The sequence below is a fragment of the Myotis myotis genome, unplaced genomic scaffold (assembly GCF_014108235.1).
Source record: "Myotis myotis isolate mMyoMyo1 unplaced genomic scaffold, mMyoMyo1.p scaffold_m19_p_9, whole genome shotgun sequence".
In the NCBI taxonomy this organism is placed as follows: Eukaryota; Metazoa; Chordata; class Mammalia; order Chiroptera; family Vespertilionidae; genus Myotis; species Myotis myotis.
Window position 1 is genome coordinate 58,319,353 of NW_023416401.1, and position 22,787 is coordinate 58,342,139.

General features: G+C 49.5%; 2 protein-coding genes across 3 annotated transcripts; one reads left to right on the top strand and one right to left on the bottom strand.

Annotated features, from left to right (window-relative positions):
* Positions 1 to 426: 426 nt before the first annotated feature.
* ERGIC3 (ERGIC and golgi 3) lies at positions 427 to 12,878 on the bottom strand. Of its 2 annotated transcripts, XM_036322584.1 has the most exons (14): positions 12,712 to 12,878; positions 12,506 to 12,576; positions 12,283 to 12,370; positions 11,944 to 12,063; positions 8,804 to 8,897; positions 7,591 to 7,756; positions 7,400 to 7,457; positions 3,478 to 3,492; positions 2,818 to 2,849; positions 1,919 to 2,015; positions 1,778 to 1,842; positions 973 to 1,109; positions 841 to 896; positions 427 to 648 (listed from the first exon to the last, which is right to left on the bottom strand). In XM_036322584.1, exons 1-14 carry the CDS (start codon positions 12,797 to 12,799, stop codon positions 569 to 571), a joined length of 1,167 nt encoding a protein of 388 aa, XP_036178477.1. In that variant the 5' UTR covers positions 12,800 to 12,878; the 3' UTR covers positions 427 to 568. The 2 variants fall into 2 exon arrangements, with proteins under 2 accessions (XP_036178477.1, XP_036178478.1); XM_036322585.1 differs by lacking the exon at positions 3,478 to 3,492.
* Positions 12,879 to 17,864: 4,986 nt separating this feature from the next.
* CUNH20orf173 (chromosome unknown C20orf173 homolog) lies at positions 17,865 to 18,998 on the top strand. The gene is made up of 4 exons (XM_036322195.1): positions 17,865 to 18,176; positions 18,408 to 18,586; positions 18,668 to 18,839; positions 18,972 to 18,998. The coding sequence occupies exons 1-4, from the start codon at positions 17,865 to 17,867 to the stop codon at positions 18,996 to 18,998; spliced, it is 690 nt and encodes a 229-aa protein (XP_036178088.1).
* The last annotated feature ends 3,789 nt before the right edge of the window (positions 18,999 to 22,787 follow it).

The window sequence follows — 22,787 nt, forward strand, 5'->3', positions numbered from 1 at the left end:
ACCTCTCGGCACCAAGAGCCAACAAGGGCTGGCACAGAGCAGGGCCACAGATCCAGGTGACTGAACCCAGAGTGGCAGGGGCCCCAGCTTCAGGTGTCACTGCTCTAGGGCTCTATTATTAACACTGGACTCATCAACTTGGGAGCCGTGGTGGCTCCAGGAAACTCATCCTACAAAGGTCCATCTCAGCCCTGAGGCTGAAATCAGAAGGCCCAAAGAGCACAGTGCAGGAGACTGAGGAGAGGGCTGTGTGGCCAGCATCAGTCTAGTTTGAACACAGCCCTATACACCAGGAAATGTCCACATGGGGCTCCCAGAGGGCGTCTGGCCTGATCTGTCAGTCCTGATTGCCCTCAACAAGTGGCTGTGATGAGGGGTTGTCCCCAGGTTCTGACCAGACCCAAGAACCACACAGAGACCAGTGAGTACTATCACAACCAATAGATTTATCAACCTGGGGCTGAGCAGGACTCTCCGGGAAGGGAATATGAAGTAGGGGGGCCTGGGAAAATGACCACAAAATCAGAGAACAAGAGAAAGAGGGGACGGCAAGGGGGGAAGAGGACAACTATGTTGTCTTCCCTAGATCAATTTTCTTCTGGATGGCTCGTGCTGAGTGGTAGATGAGTGAATCGATGAGTCCAGCCACTGGGGAGAGAGACAGAACTGGAACTGGCCCAGCTGGGCCCTTGGCTTGACCACCAGAGCCTTACTCACTAGGTCAGCATCTCCCCTTGGCCTTGAGGTGCCCCTTCTTCCCCAACCAAAATCTATGGGGAACCCAGACTTCACACTCCCCACCACACCCCAACCCCAGACAGACACCCTAGAGCTACTAACCTGTGAACATGCCCCCGATGATAGCACACACGCCCGTGAGGAAGTGCGTGAAGGACCTGGAAGAGGAGTGGGGGGATCAGCAGGCACCCCTACTGCCACCAGGCCCAGTACCCTCCCTTTCCCCACCCTCACCTGTGCTTCTCTGTCAGCTTCACCATCATGGGTGAGAGCTCGTAGAGCACGAAGACTCCGGGAAGACCCTGGTCGCCCAGCAGCCCATTAGCGACCTTCTCATGTCTGGTCACAGAGAACTGATTTGTCCTCAGCACCTGGGATGAGAGGGGAGCTGGACTAGGGTAGGTCTACAACCTGACTCCCAACCCCCTCCACCCTACCCCTGTTCCTGCCCTGTGTCCTGTAGCACCTTGAGTTGTAGAGGAGAAAACAAGGTGCCATGTTGGCAACAAATGTGGCAAGGCCTGGGGACCACCTAGATGCCCTCTTCCAGCTTAACGATCCCAGCTTCTCCGCTGGTCACCAGCTCTTTAGAGTTTACCAATCCCAGCTACATTTGGTGGATTCTCACAACGGGTGTCCATGGATGAGAAGCAACTCTTCAAGGACGCAGCATGAGCACCTGGCCAGGCTAGGCCTGACTCCTCTGCAAACTCAGTCCCATGCAGTCTGCCGAGCTGCTGTTCCACAGGCCACAGCAGAAAGGGAAGCAGGGGGCCCAGGAAAGGTTAGCCCCCAGCCCAGGGCAGACCATGGAGTACAGTGAGGCAGACAGGGGGCACTGGAGGAACAGATGGATGCAGCCTGAGCAAGTCCTCTCAGATCTGACAGCCCGGGCCGTGGTGGGCACACGCCTACACTCCAAGCCTTGGCTTGTCACCCATCACATGGGAAGAAGAGCAGCACTTCACTTCCCAGGCTGAAGGAACTCCAGTGCTTGACACCGAGAGGGCCTCTGCTATCTGAGCTCCTGCAGACTTACCTGCCCATCTAGCTTCATGTATACTGTGGGTACCACCTTCACAAAGTACTGGAACATCATGGAGGCTGCAGGGAGAAGAGAGCACTGGGCATGGGTGTCGGGCAGGGCTTTGGGAGCTGGGTTTACCTTCCAGGCTGGTACCTTGAAGTGCGGTGACGTTGGTGCGGTCCAGGGGGTTCACAATGCCTGGATAGTCCTCCCCAAATGACAGGTGCCGGATGTAGTGGGTCATGTTGATCTGTAAGCAACACCTGGGACTCAGAGCACTAGAGGCCCCAGCAGACCCCACCCCATCAAAAGCTCTGCAGGACAGTAGAAGCCAGGGATACCCGGGTCTGGGGAGTAGATGTGTGGAGATGGGGTAGGATGGAGGGGCCCTGTTAGAGAATCTGAGACAGGCACCCCACTCCCCACTTAGGAACTCCTCCTTCACAGAGCCTACGGTCTGCAGGGGTTCCGAAGTTTGAGGTTCCGCTTGAATCCGTACACATTAGGCAAACACGGACGGGCAAGGGTCCTTAGTGTCAGGTGCTAGCTTTCCCTGAGGTTTCAAGCCAAGGAAACCCAGGCTGGAGGGTTCCCAGCTCCCACTCCTGTCCTATTCTAGTCTAAATCAAACTCAGCCACTAGAGGGATATTAAAAAATATGCCAATATGATTATGTCATGACCCTAGTTAAGGCAGGCCAACAGCCTCCCACTGCCTGAGGACAAAGACTAGACTCTTCAGCATGGCCCCTGAATCCTGTGGTCTGGTGTCCACCAACCTCTCCAGCCTCATCCGTCCATAATGGCACTGCCCCTTGGGGTTCAGTGCCACATCCCTTCTGACCTTGACCGGAATGCTCTTGTCCAACCCCAGCCTGCACAGATCTCAGTTCAAAAGTCACTCCCAGTTACTCAACCTTCAGTCTAGATCCCCAATCAGAATGTGGTATATATTTTTTATCTGCTCCCCCAACCCAGGATGTCCCTAGAGAAATTAAGGCAGCAACCATCTCCCACCCCATCCGCCCTCTATTATTTCCACCTGGTACATACGTTGTCAAGGCCGAAGCTCTGCAAGTCGTGGACTAGAAGAGAAGGGGGAAAGTGTCACCTGGTGGAGCAGGACTGGCCACTGGCTCCCTGAGTCCTCGCTCAGGCCTCCTCGCTCTTCCCTCTGGAGTGTGACCCCCCCCTGCTCTTCTTTGACCCCTCAGCCCCCCTTCCCTCCCAGCCTGGCCTTGCTTGAGGGCAGCCAGAAAGGGCCTGCCTTGGGCCTATGGGAGAGGCCATGCCCTCCTTGCGGGTCCTAAGAACACAGATTACAGCTCTTCCCTGATATATGTAGGGAGCCCTCAAGAAACAAACGCCACCAACTCTGGTCTCTCATTAACTAGAGCCGATGGCCAATCACTGAATCCCAAAGTGCGGTGGGACCCGAGAATGCTACCCAAGCTCTTTCCCTGACGCCGCTGCCCTCACCCTCAGAGCTCCCCAAAGGAAATCCTATGGTACCTGAACCATAAGTTCCAGAATAAGTTCTTCCTGCCCTCTAACCCTGATTCCTCCTGCTGCAAGGAACCCCAACTCAAAAATATGTCCCAGTGCTTTTTATAGTCACCCAGCAGCCAGGCCAGACAAGGCCCCAATCCCAGGCCCATCCACACCTCCCCCCGATCGTGGGGGCTTGGCTTCCCCAGGGTCAGGGCCACTTACTCTCCACAGCATGGACTGCAGCATGGGGGCGAGGGGGGAGAGAAGGGAGGAAGAGAGAGAAAATTCAGAGCTTTACAATGAGGGCTATGGAGCAAGAAGATATGTAGTAGAAGGGACGACCGGAATGTTTTTGCCTCAGCAGCAGGGTCTAGACTCGGCTAACAAGCCTCCTCCTGGTCCAAAGGAAAGAGTGCAAGGAGGTTGGGGGCAGAAGTATGGTGGCCTAGGAAGAACAGAAGACCCAGAGCCCAAACAGCCACTTTTCTAGTGGTGTGAAGTTGGTCAAATCACGTGCCCTCTCTGGGCCTCAGTAACCTCTGCAAAGGGCTGCCCTGAGGAACAGGTACAATCTAAGATGGAAAAGTACGATAAACTTTACAATCTCTCCTCCTCTCCCACCCAAGTCAACAAGGATGTCAGGAACTAGGTCCCTGACCTTCAATTGAGCCAGATTTCTGGCCTTGGGCTACTGTAGGGTCCTCCTTTGAACATCCTTCTGGGGTACAGAACACCCTTCGTTCTGGGGTCCCCGACTCTAACAATAGCCCAGGCTGAGCAGAGATGCTACTGCCGCCTTCAGCACCATCTCCTACTGCATGCGCTCAGGTCCTCTGCCAACAGCTTGCCGACTTCCCACAATCCCAGTAAGTCCACCCTTCCTCGGCCTCTTCCATAGTAGAGGGGGCTCCAGACCCACCTACCTGTCCCTCTCCACACTTGGCCTCACACCCACAAACTGCCTTGAAAACCAGCTGGGCTATCTCCATTGGGCCCCTTACTCCTGCTCACCTTAGTCATGGGCAGCTCAGGACTGTCAGGTCATCTCTCACCTACTAGACTCCTGTCACCTAATATGATCCCAACTCCCATTCCTCCCAGACCTTCTATGGGCCCTGTTACTCATCAGCAAAACCTCTACATCTTCAACCTCCAAACATTCCCCAAACCTTCTTGATCCAACCACAGCTGGGCACTTCTTTGAAAGTGACACCCCCAAGGGGTGACTATTTCCCACACCCATCCTTCTCCTTGGTCTAAAGAGAGGTCCTCCTTGCTCCTAAATGCCACTTTCGTTCGGATCACTGTCCCTCAATCGCCCCTAAAAATCCCCAGCTTTGCAGCTCATGGCAAACTGTTCCACCAACTGGCCCTACTTGTTCTGCTTACTAAGAACTCCACCCAGAACCCCAGGTCAGTCCTCCCAGGTTCTAGCCACTGGCCATCGCAGATATCTCTCCCACAGGGCTCTGTTACAGCTCCTGGTGATTCCTTATCACCCAGCCGCCAATCTACCTTTACCTAAGTAGTCTGCCTTTCCTCCTGGAGCCATGTTTGAGCTTCCTATACTTCAGAGGCACCAGATTCTGTCTTCTTTTTCCTTCTTAAGGTCCTCACTGCAATAAGTGTCCCTTTCATCTCTGGAGCATCACTTTGTCTCTCTTTAATCCGACAGCAGATTAACACATCAAACATCTTACAAAGCCCTCCCTTGACTCCACATTTCCCTCCAGCTGTAGCCTTCTCTCTCCCGTGAGAGCCAACTCCACGAAGGAGTTGTGCACACGCACTGGCTCCAACTCCTCCCCCATTTCCTCCTGTGGGCGCTCCCTATCACTCCGCCCACACTGCTCTGTCAGGGTCAGTGACCACGGCCATGTTATATATCCATGGGCAATTATTACTGACGCATCTGACCATCCGACACTGTTCTGGAAACACTTCCATCCCTGGGCTTTCAGGACACCACTCCCTGGGTTTGCGTTCTCACCTCACTGGTGTGTCTAACTAGTCTCCTCTGCTGCTTCCTCCGGATGCCCTTGTCCTCTCATGTTGGAAGCCCAGCACTCAGTTCTTTGAGCTCTCCTCTTCTCCATCTATCCTCACCGCCAGGGCAACTTCATCCAGTCCCATGGGTTTAAATACGCTGATGACTCTAAGCTTTGTATCCCCAGATCTCTCTCCTGAACTCCAGACTTGAATAGCCAACTGCATACTAGACATCCTGGATATCTAAATGCCATTGGACTGATCATGTCAAAAGCTGAACACTTGCGTTATGTCCCCACCTCCAACCATCTAACCCTGTTCCTCTGAGTCTTCTCCCTCTCACTAAATGCAACTTTATCCCTCTCGCTACTCAGGTAGAAAACCTTGACTCCTCTTTCTCTTACCCTTCACATCCTCCAGCAACACCTCTCAGCTCTACCTTCAAGATATATGCAGTCACTTCTCACCATCTTATCACCACTCTGGCCTGGCCCTATCACCTTGTGCCTGGACTGATCACTGTAAAAACCTCCAAACTGGCCTCTCTGGTCCTGTCCTTTCCCCAGTCTTCTCCACAGAGCAGAGTGCTGCCCGCCTTTTCAAAGTTAAGTCGGATCACATACCACTTCTTCAGAGCCCTGCAGGGCTTCCCATCTCACAGAGTAAAAGCCCAAGGCTGTACAATGCCCCTCCAAGCCCTACATGACATGGCCCTCCTTACCTCTCTCACCTTCTTTCTTCCTTTTTTAATTTTTATTGATTTTTAGAGAGAGAAACATTGATGTGAACATCGACAGGCTACCTCCTGCATGCCCCCTACAGGGGATTAAACCCACAACCTGGGCATGTGCCTGGACCAGGAATCAAACTGGCGACCCTTTAGTGCGTGAGACGATGCCCAACCAACTGAGCCACACCGGCCGGGGCTCTCCCCTTCTTTCTAACTGTGCGGCTCTGCTCCCTCTGCTGCAGCCATCCTAACTTTCTCACTGGACCTTGAACTCACCAGCACATTCTTACCTTAGGGATCTGCATTTGCTATTGTCTCTGCTTGAGGCACTTTCCCCCAGACACCCATAGTGTCGGCTCAAATATTGCCCCGTCAGTCTTTCCCTGGTCACCCCATATAAAATAGAACACACATGTCTTCTCACCCAAGCGCCTCATCCCCATCATCGACCTTGCCTTTTTTGGTCCATATTACTTAATAGCATCTGATATACTATATATTTCACATACTTGTTTATTGTCTGTTTTTTACTAGAATGTTCTAAGGGCAGGGACTTTGTCTTGTTCACTGCTGTATGCTTAGCACTTAGACTAGCATATAGTACATAGTAGGTGATTAATAAATACCTAGTGCATGAATGAATGAATGAGTGAGCATAAGTTTCACTTATTCATCCCTGTGAATACCCTTGTGAGGTAAGTCTAGTATCTTCAACCCCATTTTATAGAATAAACTGTGTAGGGCTCACTACTCCCCAAATATGACATAGCTTGGGAGAGATAAGACCTGTGTTCCAACCCAACTCTGTTTCTCTCAAAGCCTCATATGCAGGTCATCTGAGACTGGGTGCTACATTTTAAACAAGTGCCTACCATAAGCCAGGCTCTATGCTATAGTTTTTAAGCTGCACACATAACTTAGGAGATAAGTGCTGTCATCACCATTTTTTAAAGTAGGAAATTATTTAAAAAGTTAAGAAACTTGCCCTAACCGGTTTGGCTCAGTGGATAGAGCGTCAGCCTGCAGACTCAAGGGTCCCAGGTTCGATTCTGGTCAGGGCATGTACCTTGGATGCGGGCACATCCCCAGTGGGGAGTGTGCAGGAGGCAGCTAATCGATGTCTCTCTCTCATCGATGTTTCTAACTCTATCCCTCTCCCTTCCTCTCTGTAAAAAATCAATGAAAACAAACAAAAAGTTAAGAAACTTTCTCAAAGTGTCATACAGCCAGTAAGGACTGAAACTGAAATCTGAACCCAGGAATCTGGCTCCTCAGCTGTGTTCTTAACTGTTGTACCAAACTGCCACCCTGATACGAGGATCTTTTCTGGGCCAAAGACAAAAGAACATCGGGCAGGTGAAGGGGCACTCAAACCCGTCAAGTGTCCAGGGTCTAAGCCTCTCCGGCTGATGGAGGATCACTCACCATGCACATGGGACTGCTGGAAGCTCTTCCCGGGAGCAAAGTGGAAGTTTCCAGCCACCTGTAGGGGACATTCCCTCTCATTCTCCAGCTGTTTCCTCTCTTCCCTTCGTCCCCTGAGGGCCTACAGAGGCCCGAGATTCACAGTGGAGTGGGGCTCAACTGCCCCTGCGTCGCCTCAGTCCTTCCTCTACCTTGTTGACTTCCAGGAAGCCGTACACCTGGCAGCCTTCATTCTTCTGCTCCTGCATCTTCTGGCTGAAGCCCTCTCGCCGGCACTGCTCAATAGTGTCTGGGTTCTTAAAGGCCCAGCCTCGACGGCGATACGCTTCCCGTACATCCTCACAGGTGTTACAGCACCTGTAGGAGAGGAGGAACGGGTTGGCACCTTGGGAAATAAAGCCTGAGCAGTTCTGCCTGCTAAGGGAGCCTCTGTCAGCCTCATCCCTGACCACCAAATGTTCTCAAAGCGTGTTTCCTCAGTGGCAGAAGAACTGTTAAAAATCCAGATTCCTGCCCAGCCAGTGTTGCTCAGTGATTGAGCATCAACCCATGAACCAGGAGGTCACGGTTTGATTCCCAGTCAGGGTACATGCCTGGATTGTGGGTTTGATTCTCAGTGGGGGGTGTGGGGGTGCAGGAGGCAACCAATCAATCACTCTCCTCAATGATGTTTCAATCTCTTCCTTCCTCTCTCTGAAATCAATAAAAGTATAAACACACACACACACACACACACACACACACACACACACACATTCCCATTCTGTTTGGGGTGATGAAAGGTTTTGGAACAGATAGTGGTGATGATTGCACAATGCTATGAATGTAGTTAATGCCACTAAATTGTACATTTGAAAATGGTTAGAATGGTAACATTCATAGCATATGTTTTATTACAATAAAAATTAAAAATAAAACATATTCCCAGGACCCACTGCAGACCTTCTGAATGAGCCTCTCAGAGGTCAAGAGCTGGGAAACATAATAGCAGTTGCTGTATATCAAGGGCTTAACAATCTGAACTAGACCTTCCATCTCAGTGCTTTACATAGCGTATACCGGCACACACATTTAATCCAGGGGAACTCTCATGAGAAAGGTGTTATGATCATCGCCATTCACAAGAGAGGTTATGTGGCTAGGCCCAAGGACACATGGGTGGAGCCAGGCAGTTGGACTCTGGAGAGCACCTCTGAACCAGAGCAAGGACCATTTCAGCCTCTTCCCCAGGTCTGCAGGCAGGGCCTGGCACTCACACCAGGATTCGTTACTGAGGCACACACCCCATTCCCTCTAAATTCTTGGTCCAACTTTCACACCTGTCAGAGAGTCAGACTGAGGCTGAGGAAGGCTGACAAACAGCCCTGCTCCCCTCCCTTCCCTTCCCATCAGGGTCTGGCTCACTTGATGTCTTCGGTCTCAGCACCATAGCAGCTCTCACAGCGGTGAGGGTCCAGGGAGTCAGGGTCAAACACCTTTATCTCGACTTTCCCAAGTTCTAAGGAGAGGGCAGAAGCGGGCATTAGTTGGGGGCAGATACAGTGAAATCTACTCCCAAGCCTGGGCCCGTGACTTGGGAATAATAAAAGTTATAATAATAGCTAATATTTACATAGTGTATACTATGCGTCAGGCACTAAGCACTTCTACACATGTATTATTTCTTCTAAAAATAGCAATAGTAATAAAACAATAATGGTAAATACTAAATGTCAGCTCCAGGTCATCGTACTTTATATGTATCATCTCACAACAACTCTATGAAGGTGAGGTTTTTTGTTTTTTTTTTAATATATTTTTACTGATTTCACAGAGGAAGGATGAGGGAGAGAGAGATAGAAACACCCATGAAGAGAGAGAATCATGGATCGGCCGCCTCCTGCAAGTCCCCCACTGGGGATGGAGCCCACAACTCAGGCATGTGCCCCTGACCGGAATTGAATCTGGGACCTTTCCATTCGCAGGCCAACGCTCTATCCACTGAGCCACACCAGCCAGGGCCGAGGTGAGGTTATTATCCCCATCACACTTGAGAAGATGCTCAGGCTCAGAGACGAGAAGTGATTTTGCACATTTCAGCTCCAATTCCAAAGCGTACGTCCTTAACCACTTCATCATGGTGCTTCTCAGACCTCTCTCTCTGCACTGGCTCGGACTCTTTAACTATCCCGTCATAATTGGCAATTTTAATATTCAAAATAACTTGACCACCTGTCCTCCAATACTCTTCTTACTTTGTCATCTCACCTCAGCTATCCATTTCCATGCTTACACCTAGACCTTATCGTTAGCAATTACAGCAAACTTTCAAAAATGCAATGTCAAGTATTCAACTACTTATCCTTATTTTCCCAGTTCACTACCCCTGGTATGCAGAATCCACCAATTCTTTGACACCACTGATACTACCACTCCTTCGTGTCCTTACTTCCCTACTTAAGTTCCAAGGTACAAAATGGGGAAAGGATCGTCTCTTCAATAAATGGTGCTGGGAAAACTGGATATTCACATGCAAAAAATAAAACTGGACCCCTACTTATAAAAATCACTCATAAAAACTTATTCAAAATGGATTAAGTGTAAGACATGATACCATAAAACTCCCAGAAGAGAACATACGAGAAAAGCTCCTTGACTTGGTCTTGGCAATAATTTTTTGGATTTGACCAAAAGCACAGGCAACAAAAGCAAAAATAAACAAGTGGGACTACATCAAAATAGAAAACTTTTGCATTAGCAAAACAAACAATTAAAATGAAAAGGCAACTTACAGCATGGGAGAAAAATACTTGAAAGAATATATCTGATAAGGGGTTAATATCTTAACTACTATAGTATATAAGGAACTCACATAACTCAATAGCAAAAACAACAACAAAAAAAAAACACCCCAAATAATCCAATTAAAAATGGGCAAAGGACCTGAATGGACATTTTTCAAAAGAAGACATACAAATGGCCAACAGGTACATGAAAAGGTGCTTAACATCATTATGTATTCCTCTTCCACAATGAATAGGGCTGACCTGTGTAACCACCAGTATACTGCAGAATAACGGTGTGCAACTTTTGAAGCTGGTCATAAAAGAAGTTGTGGTTTTCCCTCCTCTCCTAGATCGCTTGCACAGGGGGAAGCCAATTGCCAATTGTGAGGACATTCAGCAGCCCTACTGAGAGGCACATGTGGTGAAGGCACTGAGGCATCTTGTCAACAGCCATTTGTAGAAGCAGATCCTCTGCCCCAGTCAAGCCTTCAAATGACTATAGCCCCAGCTAACAGCTTCACTGCAATCTCATAAGACCCTAAGGCAGAATCTCCCAATCACTCTTGAATTCCTGACCCACAGAACTGAAAACAAATGTTTGTCCTACTAAGCCACTAACTTTTGGGGTCATTTGTTACACAGTAGTGGATATATAATATTACCCTCCCTTTCCCACACACATACAAAAAAAATCCTCTTCCCCCTCTCTGGTTATTCTTTTTTAAAAAAATATTTTTATTGATTTCAGAGAGGAAGGGAGAGGGAGAGAGAGATAGAAACATCAATGATGAGAGATCATTGATCAACTGCCTCCGGCACGCCCCCCACTGGGGATTGAGCCTGCAACCTGAGCATAAGACCTGACTGGGAACTGAACCATGGCTTCCTGGTTTATAGGTTGACATTCAATCACTGAGCCACACCGGCCGAGTACTCTCTGGTCATTCTTATCTCAAATCACTCATTTGCTCAGGCAAAAGCCTTGGCATCAAAGCCCTGAGTGCTCTCTTATACCCACATCCAATCCTACAGCAAACCCTATTGGATTTTACTGGTGTTCAACATGTATCTATTGAATACATGAACGATAAAGCTCACCGACAGAGCAATCCCTACAGTATGAAAAATCATAGCTTTGAGAAGGGTTTTGTATGGTGGAAAACTGAGTTAATGGAGGCACTGGGAAGCTGCCTAGTGAGAGAAAAAGAAACTAAAAGTGAACCACCACTCTGTACTAGACATTGTACACATATTACTTCATTTGATCCCCTAATTCCATGTGGTGGGTACAACTGTTCATCACCTCTGTATAGCTGAGGTCACAGACTGAAAGAGGAAGAAAACTCTATCTGAACTCAGGCAATCTAACTCAAGAATGTACACTTAACTTCAGCCACTCTACATCCCCAAAGGGAAGAGCGTTAAGGGCTCTTAGCCAATAGGACGGGAAAGCAGACAGTCAGAGGATCTTGGGTCCATCTAGAGAAAGTCTGCCACGGCAACAGCAAGAGGACCCATCCTCAAACTTCTGTTACTCAAACCACGATATGCAAGAATTAGGGGCCTTTGAGAATGGCAGCCAGGTAGTGTATTCTACTCCACACAGAGAGGCTACAAGCCTGGGTTTCTGCCCACTCTGATTAACAGCTGGGCAACCCTTGGCACGCCATTTGACTTCTCTGGGGCATAGTTGCTTCACGGGTCACTGGGCCAGCCACTGCCCACCTGCCAGAAGGTAGGGCTTAGGCACGTTAAGCTCTGGGATCGGAGATCAGTTACCATGCCGCTCAGCCTCTGAGCTCACGGGGATGCCATCCTTGTCTAGCCTTTGCTTGAACAGGTTGTGTTCCACGTCCAGTTGCTGTTCGCCAGCTACATCCATGGCATCAATGCTCAGATCTAGAAACAGTAAGTCCAGGTAAGGTACTAGGATCCCAGGGGCAAGGGAATCCGGGTGTTGGAGGGTAGGGGGGTGCTGGACCTGTCTCGAGGCAGCAGTGGGTGAAGGGAAGGAGGTTGTCCTGGGGTCCAGTTCCAAGTCTCAGGCTGGAGGTGTAAATCTGGAGGCCCACCCTAGAACCTCGGGACCTGCGATCCCCACCAGGGGAAGGTACTTACAGGCACAAGGCATGTGCGGAAAAAACACATCGATGTTGATCTTCAGTTTGTCTCCCCGTGACTTGTCCACGTAGAGTTCAGGATGCACCTGGGCGGCACTGCCTCAGTAAGACGTGGCCTCAGGCCTCTCCCCCACGCTCCCCATCTCCCACCCCCCACCTCCGTCCCTAAAGATCCGATTCCTGGCAAGTCCAGACCCGCGCACGCCCAGGCCGCCCCTTACCTCCGTGGTGAGGTAGTACTGCAGCTCGGACAGGAACAGCAGCAGCATGAGAAGGCCACTGACAATGGTCACTGCAGGGCAGGGAGCGAGGGTCAGCACGACGTCGGTTCAGCTCCCCCAGCCCCTGACAGGCTGGCTGAGGGTAGGAGGCCCGGCCAAGCTCCAGGACACCCCTCTCCCCGCGACCCCGGCCCGCCACCGCCTACCCGTGGCGCCCCCACAGGTCTTGACCCGGAAGTCCTCCAGAGTCTTAGGGTAGGCATCGAACTGCTTCAGCTTCCCCAGCGCCTCCATGGGGACCAGCCGGAAAGGGGATGCCAGCCGGCCTGCCCCTGCAGCCTCCAGCTTCCGGCCGGAGCTCGAGCCACGCCCCCTCTCCGCACGCAGGCGCAGCAGCGCGCACGCTTGGCCCCACCCCTCACCCGCTTGGTCCCACCCCTTCCCCGCGTTTTCACTCGCCCCGCCCCTCCTCCGGCCCGTAGGTGCTGCAGCAGCTCCGCCGGGACTTGGCCCGCCGGCAAATACTCCCTCAGTCAGGGTGGTCCTCTGTGGACCAGGGTGCCCGGAGGCGGTCTCTGCGGGGTGGAAAGAGCAATAGCAGCATTCGCTTGCCAGGAGCTGCGACATGGGTTTCACACCAGACTCTTGGAGCGACTTGGAACCTCCTAGAACAGTGGTTTTCTAGGTGTCCCCATCCAGCAGCCTCGTTATTATCTGGGAGCTGGTTAGAAATGAAAAAATGTCGGGTCCAACCACAGACCTTTTGAATCAGAACCTGTAGGTATGGTTCTCAAGTTACAAGTTTGAGAATCTATAGAAAGTAGGTGTGCCGTGTGCATTTCATGGAGGAGAAACTGGCCTGGAGAAGCTAGGTAACTTGCCCTAATCCCAGCTCATTCATGGCAGAACCTGATTCCAACCCATTTCTTCTGGACCTCAAATGACTCTGGGAGCCAGGGTCTTTGGGCTGATTTTACTCGAACAGCACCAATGCTTCTCCTGAGCATGTCTCCTGGTGGTGCACAGCTCAAATCATTGCGGTGAGGTGAGACCAGGACTTTGATGAGAGGTGGCACAGGGGACTGCGGGAGTCTATAGGAGAAAGTGACTGGCATGCTAGGTTAGAAAGGGCTTCCAGGAACAGGAGGAAGGACACCTGAGCTGGGTGCCTTGTGGCAACCTGACTCGGGCGAGGCTGAGCAATGCCAGAGTCCCCCTTCTGCCCTCAGACCGCAGTTTGCTAGGGAAGGGGAGAAGGACAGGACTAACTCATATTAATTGAAAACTGGCAATATGCTAACTGCTCTAGTTCCATTCTACCATTAGAACAACCTTGGGAGGTAGTTGCTATTTCAAACCCCATTTTGTAGATGGGGAAGCAAAGAAGTGAATTGATTTTGCCAAAGGTTGCAGGTTAGTTAATGGGGCAAAGCTAGGATTCAAGGCCTGTTTTTTCTGCCTCCAGAGCTTGGGTCTTTTCCACACATAAGCTGCCACCACCAAATGAGAGAGGCAGCTATTCTCAGGTGGATGCCCAGGGATAACCTCAGCAGAAAGTGTCCTCTCCTCTTTGACCTGTGCCCATTCTGTGCCCATCCACATTTTACTTCAAAGCCGTCCGTCCTCAGTGGGGCTCCCGATTAAATGGTTCACTCTTTCACTTCTTCAACATGTATTTATGGTATCAAGCTCTTCCTATTTCCTACGACTCCCCTGGGTTTTGTGAATACCGTGGTGAATATGTTTCGGGGAGGGTCTCAGGGCCCAATTAGGAGAGCTTCTTAGGGACTGCAATAATATAGGAGTTGGAGAAGGAACCCCAAGTGAGTGACATTAACATGAGACCTGACGAAAGGGAAGGAGGTGAAGTGCTGAGGGCAGCAGGGGGAGGGAGTAATGTGTTCTAGGAAGAGCAACTACAAGTGCAAAGATCCTGAGGCAAGATGGAACTTGGAAAGTTCTAGGAATAGAAAAAAGCCAGAATGGCTGGAAAATGTGTGAGATGCGTGAGGATTTTTTGTTTTTTTTTGTTTTAAAAATATATTTTTTATTGACTTTTTTTTTTTTTTTTTTTTTTTTTTTTTTTTTTTTTTTTTTAGAGCGTGGAAGGGAGAGGGAGAGAGAGAAACATCAATGTGAGAGCAAAACATCAACTAGCTGCCTCCTGCACAACCCCTAACAGGGATCGTGCCTGCAATCATGGGCATGTGTCCTGACTGGAATCGAACTGGCAACTTTTCAGTGCACGGGATGACTCCCAACCAACGGAGCTACACTGGCCAGGGCAGGAATTTGAATTTTATTCTGAGTGCAATGGGATGCCATTTTAAGGATCCAAGTAGGAAATTAGTTTAAGATCATGCCAGTTACTGGGTGAAGAATGGGTGAGAGATGGATATGATGCCATGGTAATAACCTGGTTTTTATTTAACAGGAAAGGAGGAAAGGGGAGACCCAATAGTATAGGCATGCCATTTATACAGCTTTGCCAAAAAGCTGCATTTAACATTCTCCAAGTCTGTTCCCTGCTGATTGTTGGAGGAAAGGACTGAACAAAGGTCATTTAGACGCATGCCCAGTAAAGGTCTGAGTTACAAAGGGAAGTGCTTGCCTGTCAATCACACCTGGAAACAGGTAATTGGCCAGGATGGGCATGGCCACTGCAAGCTTGAGAAACCTTAATATTTAAACTTCTAAACAAAGAAGTAAGTGCTCTCTCTCTCTTTTCTCTGCAACAGATAGAATGGAAGCAGATATACCAGTTAGGAAGCTGTTGCAGGTTGTGGAAGGAAAACATCATAAGCCCATCTTTAAAAAAATTTTTTTTATTGATTTCAGAGAGAAAGAGAGAGATAGAGATAGCAATGATAAGAGAGAATCATTGATTAGCTGACTCCTGCATGTCCCACACTTGGGATTGAGCCCACAACCTGGGTATGTGCTCTGACTGAGAATCAAACGGTTCATAGGTCGATGCTCAACCACTGAGCCACACTGGCTGGGCTATTCCCTCTTATTTTAGAAAAGATGGAACCAAGACCAAGTAAAGATCAAGTTTTCCTGACAGTGTCACGCAGCTCATTGTTGCTGAATGGGGACACTACCTGCATCTTCCATTCCCAGTCCAGTTTCCTTCTCACATGCATGGCCCTGCCTAGAGAACTTGGTCTCCTCCAGGATGCCGGAAATGGTCTATTGTTCCTGTCTCTTGGAGTCTTGAATGATTACTGTTTACATCTTTTTTTCGTGTTCACTGTTTTCATCTTTGAAGGTGAATAGGCAGTTCCAGAACCCCGTTATCCACCTCCAACACTCTACTGTGATTCTTCCCAGTCTGAATTCCACAGGCACCACAAAGAGTTCCAAACACTTTTATTAATACTGATGCAGGGTCTTAGAGAGGAATCCACTGACCACATTGATGGATTAAGTGGGCATGTATAGCCAATAGGCTGGCTAACAGGGAGAGGAATGAGAGAAAATATTCTGACAGAAGTTTGCTATTTTTTTCTATTTTGCTCATTTTTCTTTTTTATTGAAGTTATTGCGGTGACATTGGCTAATAAAATTATATAGGTTTCAGGTGTACAATTCTATAATACATAACCTGTATATTGTATTGTGTGCTCACCATGAATAGTACACTTTAAAATGGTTAAAATGATTAAGTTTTTGAGTGTTACAACAGTAAAAAGATTATATCAATTGACATAAATAAACAGCAATTCAATTTACTATGCATCTTCTTCTAGATGATTTAAAAATAATTTTTTTTTGGAAATAATTATAGGCACATAAGAAATTGCAAAAATACTAAGGAGAGGTCCCATGTACCCATCAAACAATTTCTCTCTTTCTCTCTCTTTTTTTAAACCCTCACCCGAGGATATTTTTCATGATATTAGAGAGATGAAGGGGGAGACACACACACACACACACACACAGAGCAAAAGAGAGAGAGAGAGAGAGAAACATCGATTCAATCGGTTGCCTCTCATATACTCTCTGACTGGGGATTGAACTCACAACCTAGGTGTGTGCCCTGACCGGGAATCAAACCCGCAACATTTTTTGGTACTGATGCTCAGTTTCTCTCAATGGTAGCATCTTACCATATAGTACCAATACTACATTTTTCAAACCAGGAAATTGACATCAGTACAATACAATTAACTAACTGGACGACAGACCTTCCTCAAATTTTTGTGTGAATTGTTTTAAAAGCTATAAAATGCCCAGGCTAGGCTTGAATTAAGGGGTGAGAGTGGAGAGGAAGAGGATGCAGTTTGGAGATAGAAGCAAATGGATTGAAAATGGATTTGACCCCCACCGGTGTTGTGCAGTGGTTGAGCATCGACTCATGTACGAGGAGGTCATGGGTTCGATTCTCTGTCCACACACATGCCTGGGTTGCAGACTCGATCCCCAGCGGGGGGTATGCAGGAGGCTGAGGATCAATGTTTCTTTCTCATAGATGTTTCTATCTCTCTCTCCCTGTCCCTTCCTCTCTCTGGAATCAATAAAAACATACATTAAAAATGGATTTGGAAATCATAGGAGAGGGGGAAGTCGAGGATAACACATGGGCTTCTGCCTTTAGCAACTGAGTGAATAGTGGGACCATGTAGAGACAGAGAAATCTTGGGAAAGAATTGGTTTAAAGGGAAAAATCTGAGTCCAGTCTCAGGCTTGTGCAGTGTGAGAGGTCTCTGAGACATCTTAGTGGAAGTCCAATAGCTGAAGGTTAGAGAAGAGAAGGGAGGTCTGAGCCGGTTCCACAATTGGAGAGGGGGTATTGGACAAGAATAGGATTTAAATTCCCTCTCAACTCTGTTCCTGTATCCCATAGATGTTTATGAAATGGTTCTGAGTTTTAGGGATGCAGAAGTAAAGAAGACGAAGTTGGTCCCTGACTTCATGACTTTTCCATTCAGTGTGGGCAGCTGTGTGGTACAGACAGGATAGGGTGGTGGCTCTGCCCGGGCAGGCGAAAGGAGGGAGGTCACAATGTGCACTTTGTGATGAGATCTGTGATATAACTGGGTGGCAGGACCCCACTGAGAGCCAAGCTTTCCTCCTGCAGGGAGGGTACAGGACACACCATATATTATCTTTCTGCTCTTGCACATTCTATCCCAGGCCCAGTTAGAGTCCTATTTGGAGGTGAGCAAATGGATAAGGAGGCAGAAGATGAGGGTTTGGGAGGAGGTTCGGTGTGGAGGATTGAGGCTCCATAGAAGCCAACGGGACAGAGGCTTGTGGGGGACAGAGGCTGTTTGTGATCTCATTCCTTTGCCTCTGACCCAGGTAGAGGAGCCAGTTTACTGCCTGCCAATGGAAGCCATCGCCTAAGCCAGACATGAAGTGCATGTGGCAGATTTTTGTCCTATGGGTCTTCTGGGTGCTCATCTTGTGCCTGATGGTCCCCTGCCTGGATCAGAAACCCGCATCGGCACCCCAGGAAAAAGCGATGTCCTTGGTACCACGGCGTGGCAACTGCCTTTGGCTTAAGTTCAAGGAGTGTGGCTGCCCAGCTGAGACCCTCAACGACTCCCTCTGCCACCACACAGTCAGAGAACAGAACTGGTTTGATGCATGCTATGAGAAGACGATGGGGTACCTGATGGGGACAACAGAGTCCATGACCCCTGATGCTGTGCTCTGGTGGTTGGTCAGTGGTTAACCTGGGCCTACCCCTGCCCCTGTCCTTCCCAGGCCTCGCCCATCTCCCACTTTCGGGCCCAAACCCCTATCTTGGCCCTGGCTTGGTGCACCTCCTGTCTTCAGAGCCTCAGCCCCTGACCTCTGGATGGCGCTCTCACCCACCTGGGGCTGCTTTCCTTCCACTGGGAGCTGATACCTGGGTCCTAGCCCTCAATCTCCTCCCTCCGGCTGTTTCCAGGGCATGAACTCAGCAAGCGAGCTGGGGGAAATGTGGGAGAAGCTGTTCAAGGTGATTCCCAGATCCTCAGTGAGCCATAATGATCTGTACTGCAGGACATGCGTGCTGGTGGGGAATTCGACGATCCTGCGGGCTTCCGACATCAGCAACAATGTCACCCAACAGACCACAGTCTTCGGGTGGGTGTTGAGGAGAGCGCAGGGAGCAGGAAGGCCCAGGCCTGCTCCCAGAGTTCTGCCAGTTTCTGTTCTCCTTCTCAGGATGAACCACGCCCCTGTTCAGAGCTTCAAGACGGTAGGGAACCAAACCAGGGGACGCTCCACCTGCCAAAGAAGTGTGGGGGACCAGGGCTACTGGAGACAGCTGCTTCTGCTTGTCCTGAAGCTTTCTGGGCTGGCATGGACTTCAGATGCCCTGAGTCAGGAGGTGAAGGTCTGGGAACTCAGACAGTCTTAGCATGGAGATGAGGGGAGGTGACTGCAGGGTGACCTATTGAGGCAGCTACAGGACATGCCCAGGTCTCAGGAGCTGCTGGAACTCCCCCACCTCCTAATTCTTTCTTAGATTTTGGAAGAAGATCTCATTCCCTAGTGGGATGGACATAGCACAGACCAGGTAGGGGGATGAGAGGGTGAGCTATGGCTTGGGCTGCTGTGGGAAGGGCCCCAGGGAGGCAGGCCCCTCCCCCTTCTTCCCCAGGTCCTCGTGATCAGCTCCACCTTCCTCAGATGCAACCAGGGCAACAGGTTGGATAACCAGGGCCAGTACCCACCCTGGGGCTCATGGCTGTTCTGTGCCTTGTCCATCTGTGACCCAGTTAAGTGTCATATCCCTTCCTCACTTAAAACTTTTTGCCCCTATTACTTCAGCATAGAGCCTAAACTTTTCTGCCTGGCTTTCAAGACCCTGCATGATCTGATTCCTTCCCTCCTCTCTCCCAGGCTCACACACTGGGCATCTTGGCATTCCCCAAACACACCAGCTGCCTTGTACCTTCTCACACACTGCTCCCTCTCCCCGGAATGCCTTCTCTTGTCTTCCTGGGGAATCCTCTCTCTTCCTCCAATATGAGGAGGAGCAGCTGGTTGAGGCTCTCTTTTCTGGACTCTGGGGTCGCTCTGTGGGGTTCCTTGGAGAAGGTGAACGCCATTCTCCTCCAGGAGGCAGCCTGGCATATTCGATGTTGAATAAGGGCAAGTGGGACAAGGACAGTCTGCTAACACATATATTCATCTGTCATTCACCAGGATGCCCACTTTGGATTTGGATCAGAGAAGCAAGGAAAACAGGAGAAAGTTAATCAGACTATGCCTAGCACAGAAGCAGAAACGGAAGTCAGCCAGAGTGTGTGGTGGGCAAGCTCACCATCAACAGCTGACACCTTCAGAATCCACACAAGTCTTAGCCCTTCGTTCCTGAAAGCAGGGGAATCTTGGGACTGTAGTAGCAACAGTAGGGCTACGAGGACTTTCAGGGGTAAAGGGCATGAGGAAGTTGTGTGGACATCAGTCGGGTACCGAATAAAATCCTGGTCTGATTTTCTTACCTTCGAGGACAGTGTCAGGAGTGGAATGGCCAGACTCGACTCTGGGATCTCAGGGGACTTTCTGTGCCTGAGCCCTGGATCATGCAGATTGTTTGAATTTAGACCCAACCTCACGCAGAGTGCAAGCCCCGATGGAGTGTTCTTGGGGAAGCTCTTTTCCCATGAGATGGAAGAGATGAGCCTCCGTGTTTCATCCTGTGCCGGAGGGTGAATGTGTTCTAGCTCAGCTTTTCACTGCAGGCTAAGCTCTTTGACTTTTGTCCCACTTCTCTGCCTCCCTTGTGCTCAGGGTCCTCTGGGACTCCTAGATTCCTAAGCAGCCACTCCGGTAGCTCAGGCACTTCCTATGCTGTTTTTCATTTCTCTTTTCATTTCTGGCATCTGGGGACTTCCTGTTTTTCTTTCTCCACTCAGCATGTAAAATAGTTTTTATAAAAAAGTCTCTCTCTCTCTCTCTCTCTCTCTCTCTCTCTCTCTCTCTATATATATATATATATATCTACACTAATAAAAGAGAAACATGGTAATTGGCGTACGACCGCTACCCTTCCCATTGGCTAATCCCCTTGTCACTCACAGAGTAGGGCCGAGATATGCAAATTAACTGGCAGCCAAGATGGCGGCCGGCAACCAGGCAGCTGATGCGAACAGGGAGGCTTGCTTGCTTCAGTGACGGAGAACTCCAATGGTTCCCCGCCTGACTTGCTGGCCTCTCAGCTGCAACTTTAAGCAACTATGTTGTGAATAAAGAAGCTAAAAAAACCCCAGAAACCTGCTTTACTCAGTGGAGCTTCAGCCAGCCGGACCGCAACATTGTATCAAATATAGACGGTAAACAAAGGCCAGAAACCTGTTTTCAGCAGTCGAGGCCTCAGAGCTAAAGCTGGCCCAGAATAAAAAAGAAAAAAAGGAGCGGTAGGGAGCTTCAGTCCCAGCCTGAAAACAGCCCTCAGCCCCTCAGCCAGACTGGCCAGGCACCCCAGTGGGGACCCCCACCCTGATCCAGGACACCCTTCAGGGCAAGCCAGCCAGCCCCACCCATGCACCAGGCATCTACCCTATATAGTAAAAGGGTAATATGCCTCCCAGCACTGGGATCAGCGGAGCCGTGAGGCCTCCCGGCACCAGGATCAGCGTGACAGGGGGCAGCACCCAAACCCCCTGATCGCCCTGCAGCTCTGTGTGTGACAGGGTGTGGCGCCCCAACCCCCCCGCCCCCCACGGGCCCTGCTCTGTGTGTGACGGGGTAGAGCCATAACCTCCCAATTGGCCCTGCCCTGAGTGTGACAGTGGCAGTGCCCCAACCCCCTGATCCGCCCTGCCCTGAGTGTGACAGGGGGCGGTACCCCAACTCCCCTATCGGCCCTACTCTGTGAGTGACAGGGGGGAGCTCCCCAACCCCCTGATTGACCCTGCTCTGTGCATGACAGGGTATGGAGCCCCAACCCCCCTGATGGGCCCTGCTCTGTGCGTGACAGGGGGTGGTGCCGCAACCTCCCCATCGACCCTGCCTTGAGTGTGACAGGGGGCGGTGCCCCAACCCCCTAATCGGCCCTACCCTGAGCGTGACTGAGGGTAGCATCACAACCTCCCAATCTGCCCTGCTCTGTGCATGACAGGGAAAGGCCCCCCAACTCCCCAATCGGCCCTGCTCTGAGCCCGACCAGGGGCTGCACCTAGGGATTGGGCCTGCCCTCTGCCACCCGGGAGCAGGCCTAAGCCAGCAGGTCGTTATCTCCCGAGGGGTCCCAGACTGCGAGAGGGCACAGGCTGGTCTGAGGGACCCCCCCTTCCCCCGAGTGCACAAATTTTTGTGCACTGGGCCTCTAGTATATATATAATTTAGGAAGGATACAAAGACATTAAGAATAGTAAATAGTTGCCTCTGGGGAAGAGACTGGGTAGGTAGAGAACTAGGGAGGGATGGATTGTTTCTTTTCATATATTTTTTGTACCCTTTGGCCTGTGTACCATATTATACATATTAAAAAATAAATACAATAAAAAAACTTAATACTATGTTTTGACCAGCAGTTCTGAATTTTTGTAGTAGAAGAGTATTTATTTATTTATTTATGTATGTATTTTGGACTGTACTTTTTAAAATTGAATTTATTGGGGTGACATAGGTTAATTAAACCACACAGGTTTCAAGTGTACAACTCTACAATACATCACTTGCATACTGTATCTTGCACTCACCACCCAAAGTCTTTTTCTGCCACCATTTATCCATTCTTTGCTCTCTTCCCCCTCCATCCAGCCCTTTTCCCTCTGGCTCTCACCATACTGTTGTCTGTGTCTGTTTTTGTGTTTGTTTTTTCTTAATCCTTTCACCTTTTTCACCCAATCCTCCAATGCCCTTCCCTCTGACAGCTGTCAGTCTGTTCTTTGTGTCTATGTGTAATAGGAGAGTTTTTAGATATCTTTAATTCATTATTTTGCTAGGACTAGAGTCAAAACTAAGACTTCATAGCTCTCCTGCAGTTCCATGAACTGGGTGAGTATGTGATAAGGCCAGCGAGTTCCATGGGCAGCAGATCATTACCTATTGCTGTGGAAAACAGTTTGGCAACTCGCATATGAGCCAGCAATTCCACTCTTAGGTAGATACCCAAGAGAAATGAAAGCATATGTCTACACAAAAACCTGTACACAAATGTTTATAGCAGCATTATTCACAATAGCCAAAAGGTAGAACTACACAAATGTCTATCAATGGATGAATGGGTAAACAAATTATGCTTTGTTTATACAATGGGATATTATTCAGCCATTAAAAGGAGCAGAGTTTTAATACATGCTACAACTTGAAAGAACTGCAAAAACATTAA

Coding starts and splice junctions, on each gene's coding strand:
- ERGIC3 (XM_036322584.1), bottom strand. CDS start 12,799: ATGGAGGCGCTGGGGAAGCTGAAGCAGTTCGATGCCTACCCTAAGACT. Junction 12,371..12,505: donor AGTACTACCTCACCACGGAG/GTAAGGGGCGGC, acceptor AGTGCCGCCCAG/GTGCATCCTGAACTCTACGT. Junction 7,757..8,803: donor GCTGAGACCGAAGACATCAA/GTGAGCCAGACC, acceptor CCTCTCCTACAG/GTGCTGTAACACCTGTGAGG.
- CUNH20orf173 (XM_036322195.1), top strand. CDS start 17,865: ATGAAGTGCATGTGGCAGATTTTTGTCCTATGGGTCTTCTGGGTGCTC. Junction 18,177..18,407: donor ATGCTGTGCTCTGGTGGTTG/GTCAGTGGTTAA, acceptor GGCTGTTTCCAG/GGCATGAACTCAGCAAGCGA. Junction 18,587..18,667: donor CAACAGACCACAGTCTTCGG/GTGGGTGTTGAG, acceptor TCTCCTTCTCAG/GATGAACCACGCCCCTGTTC.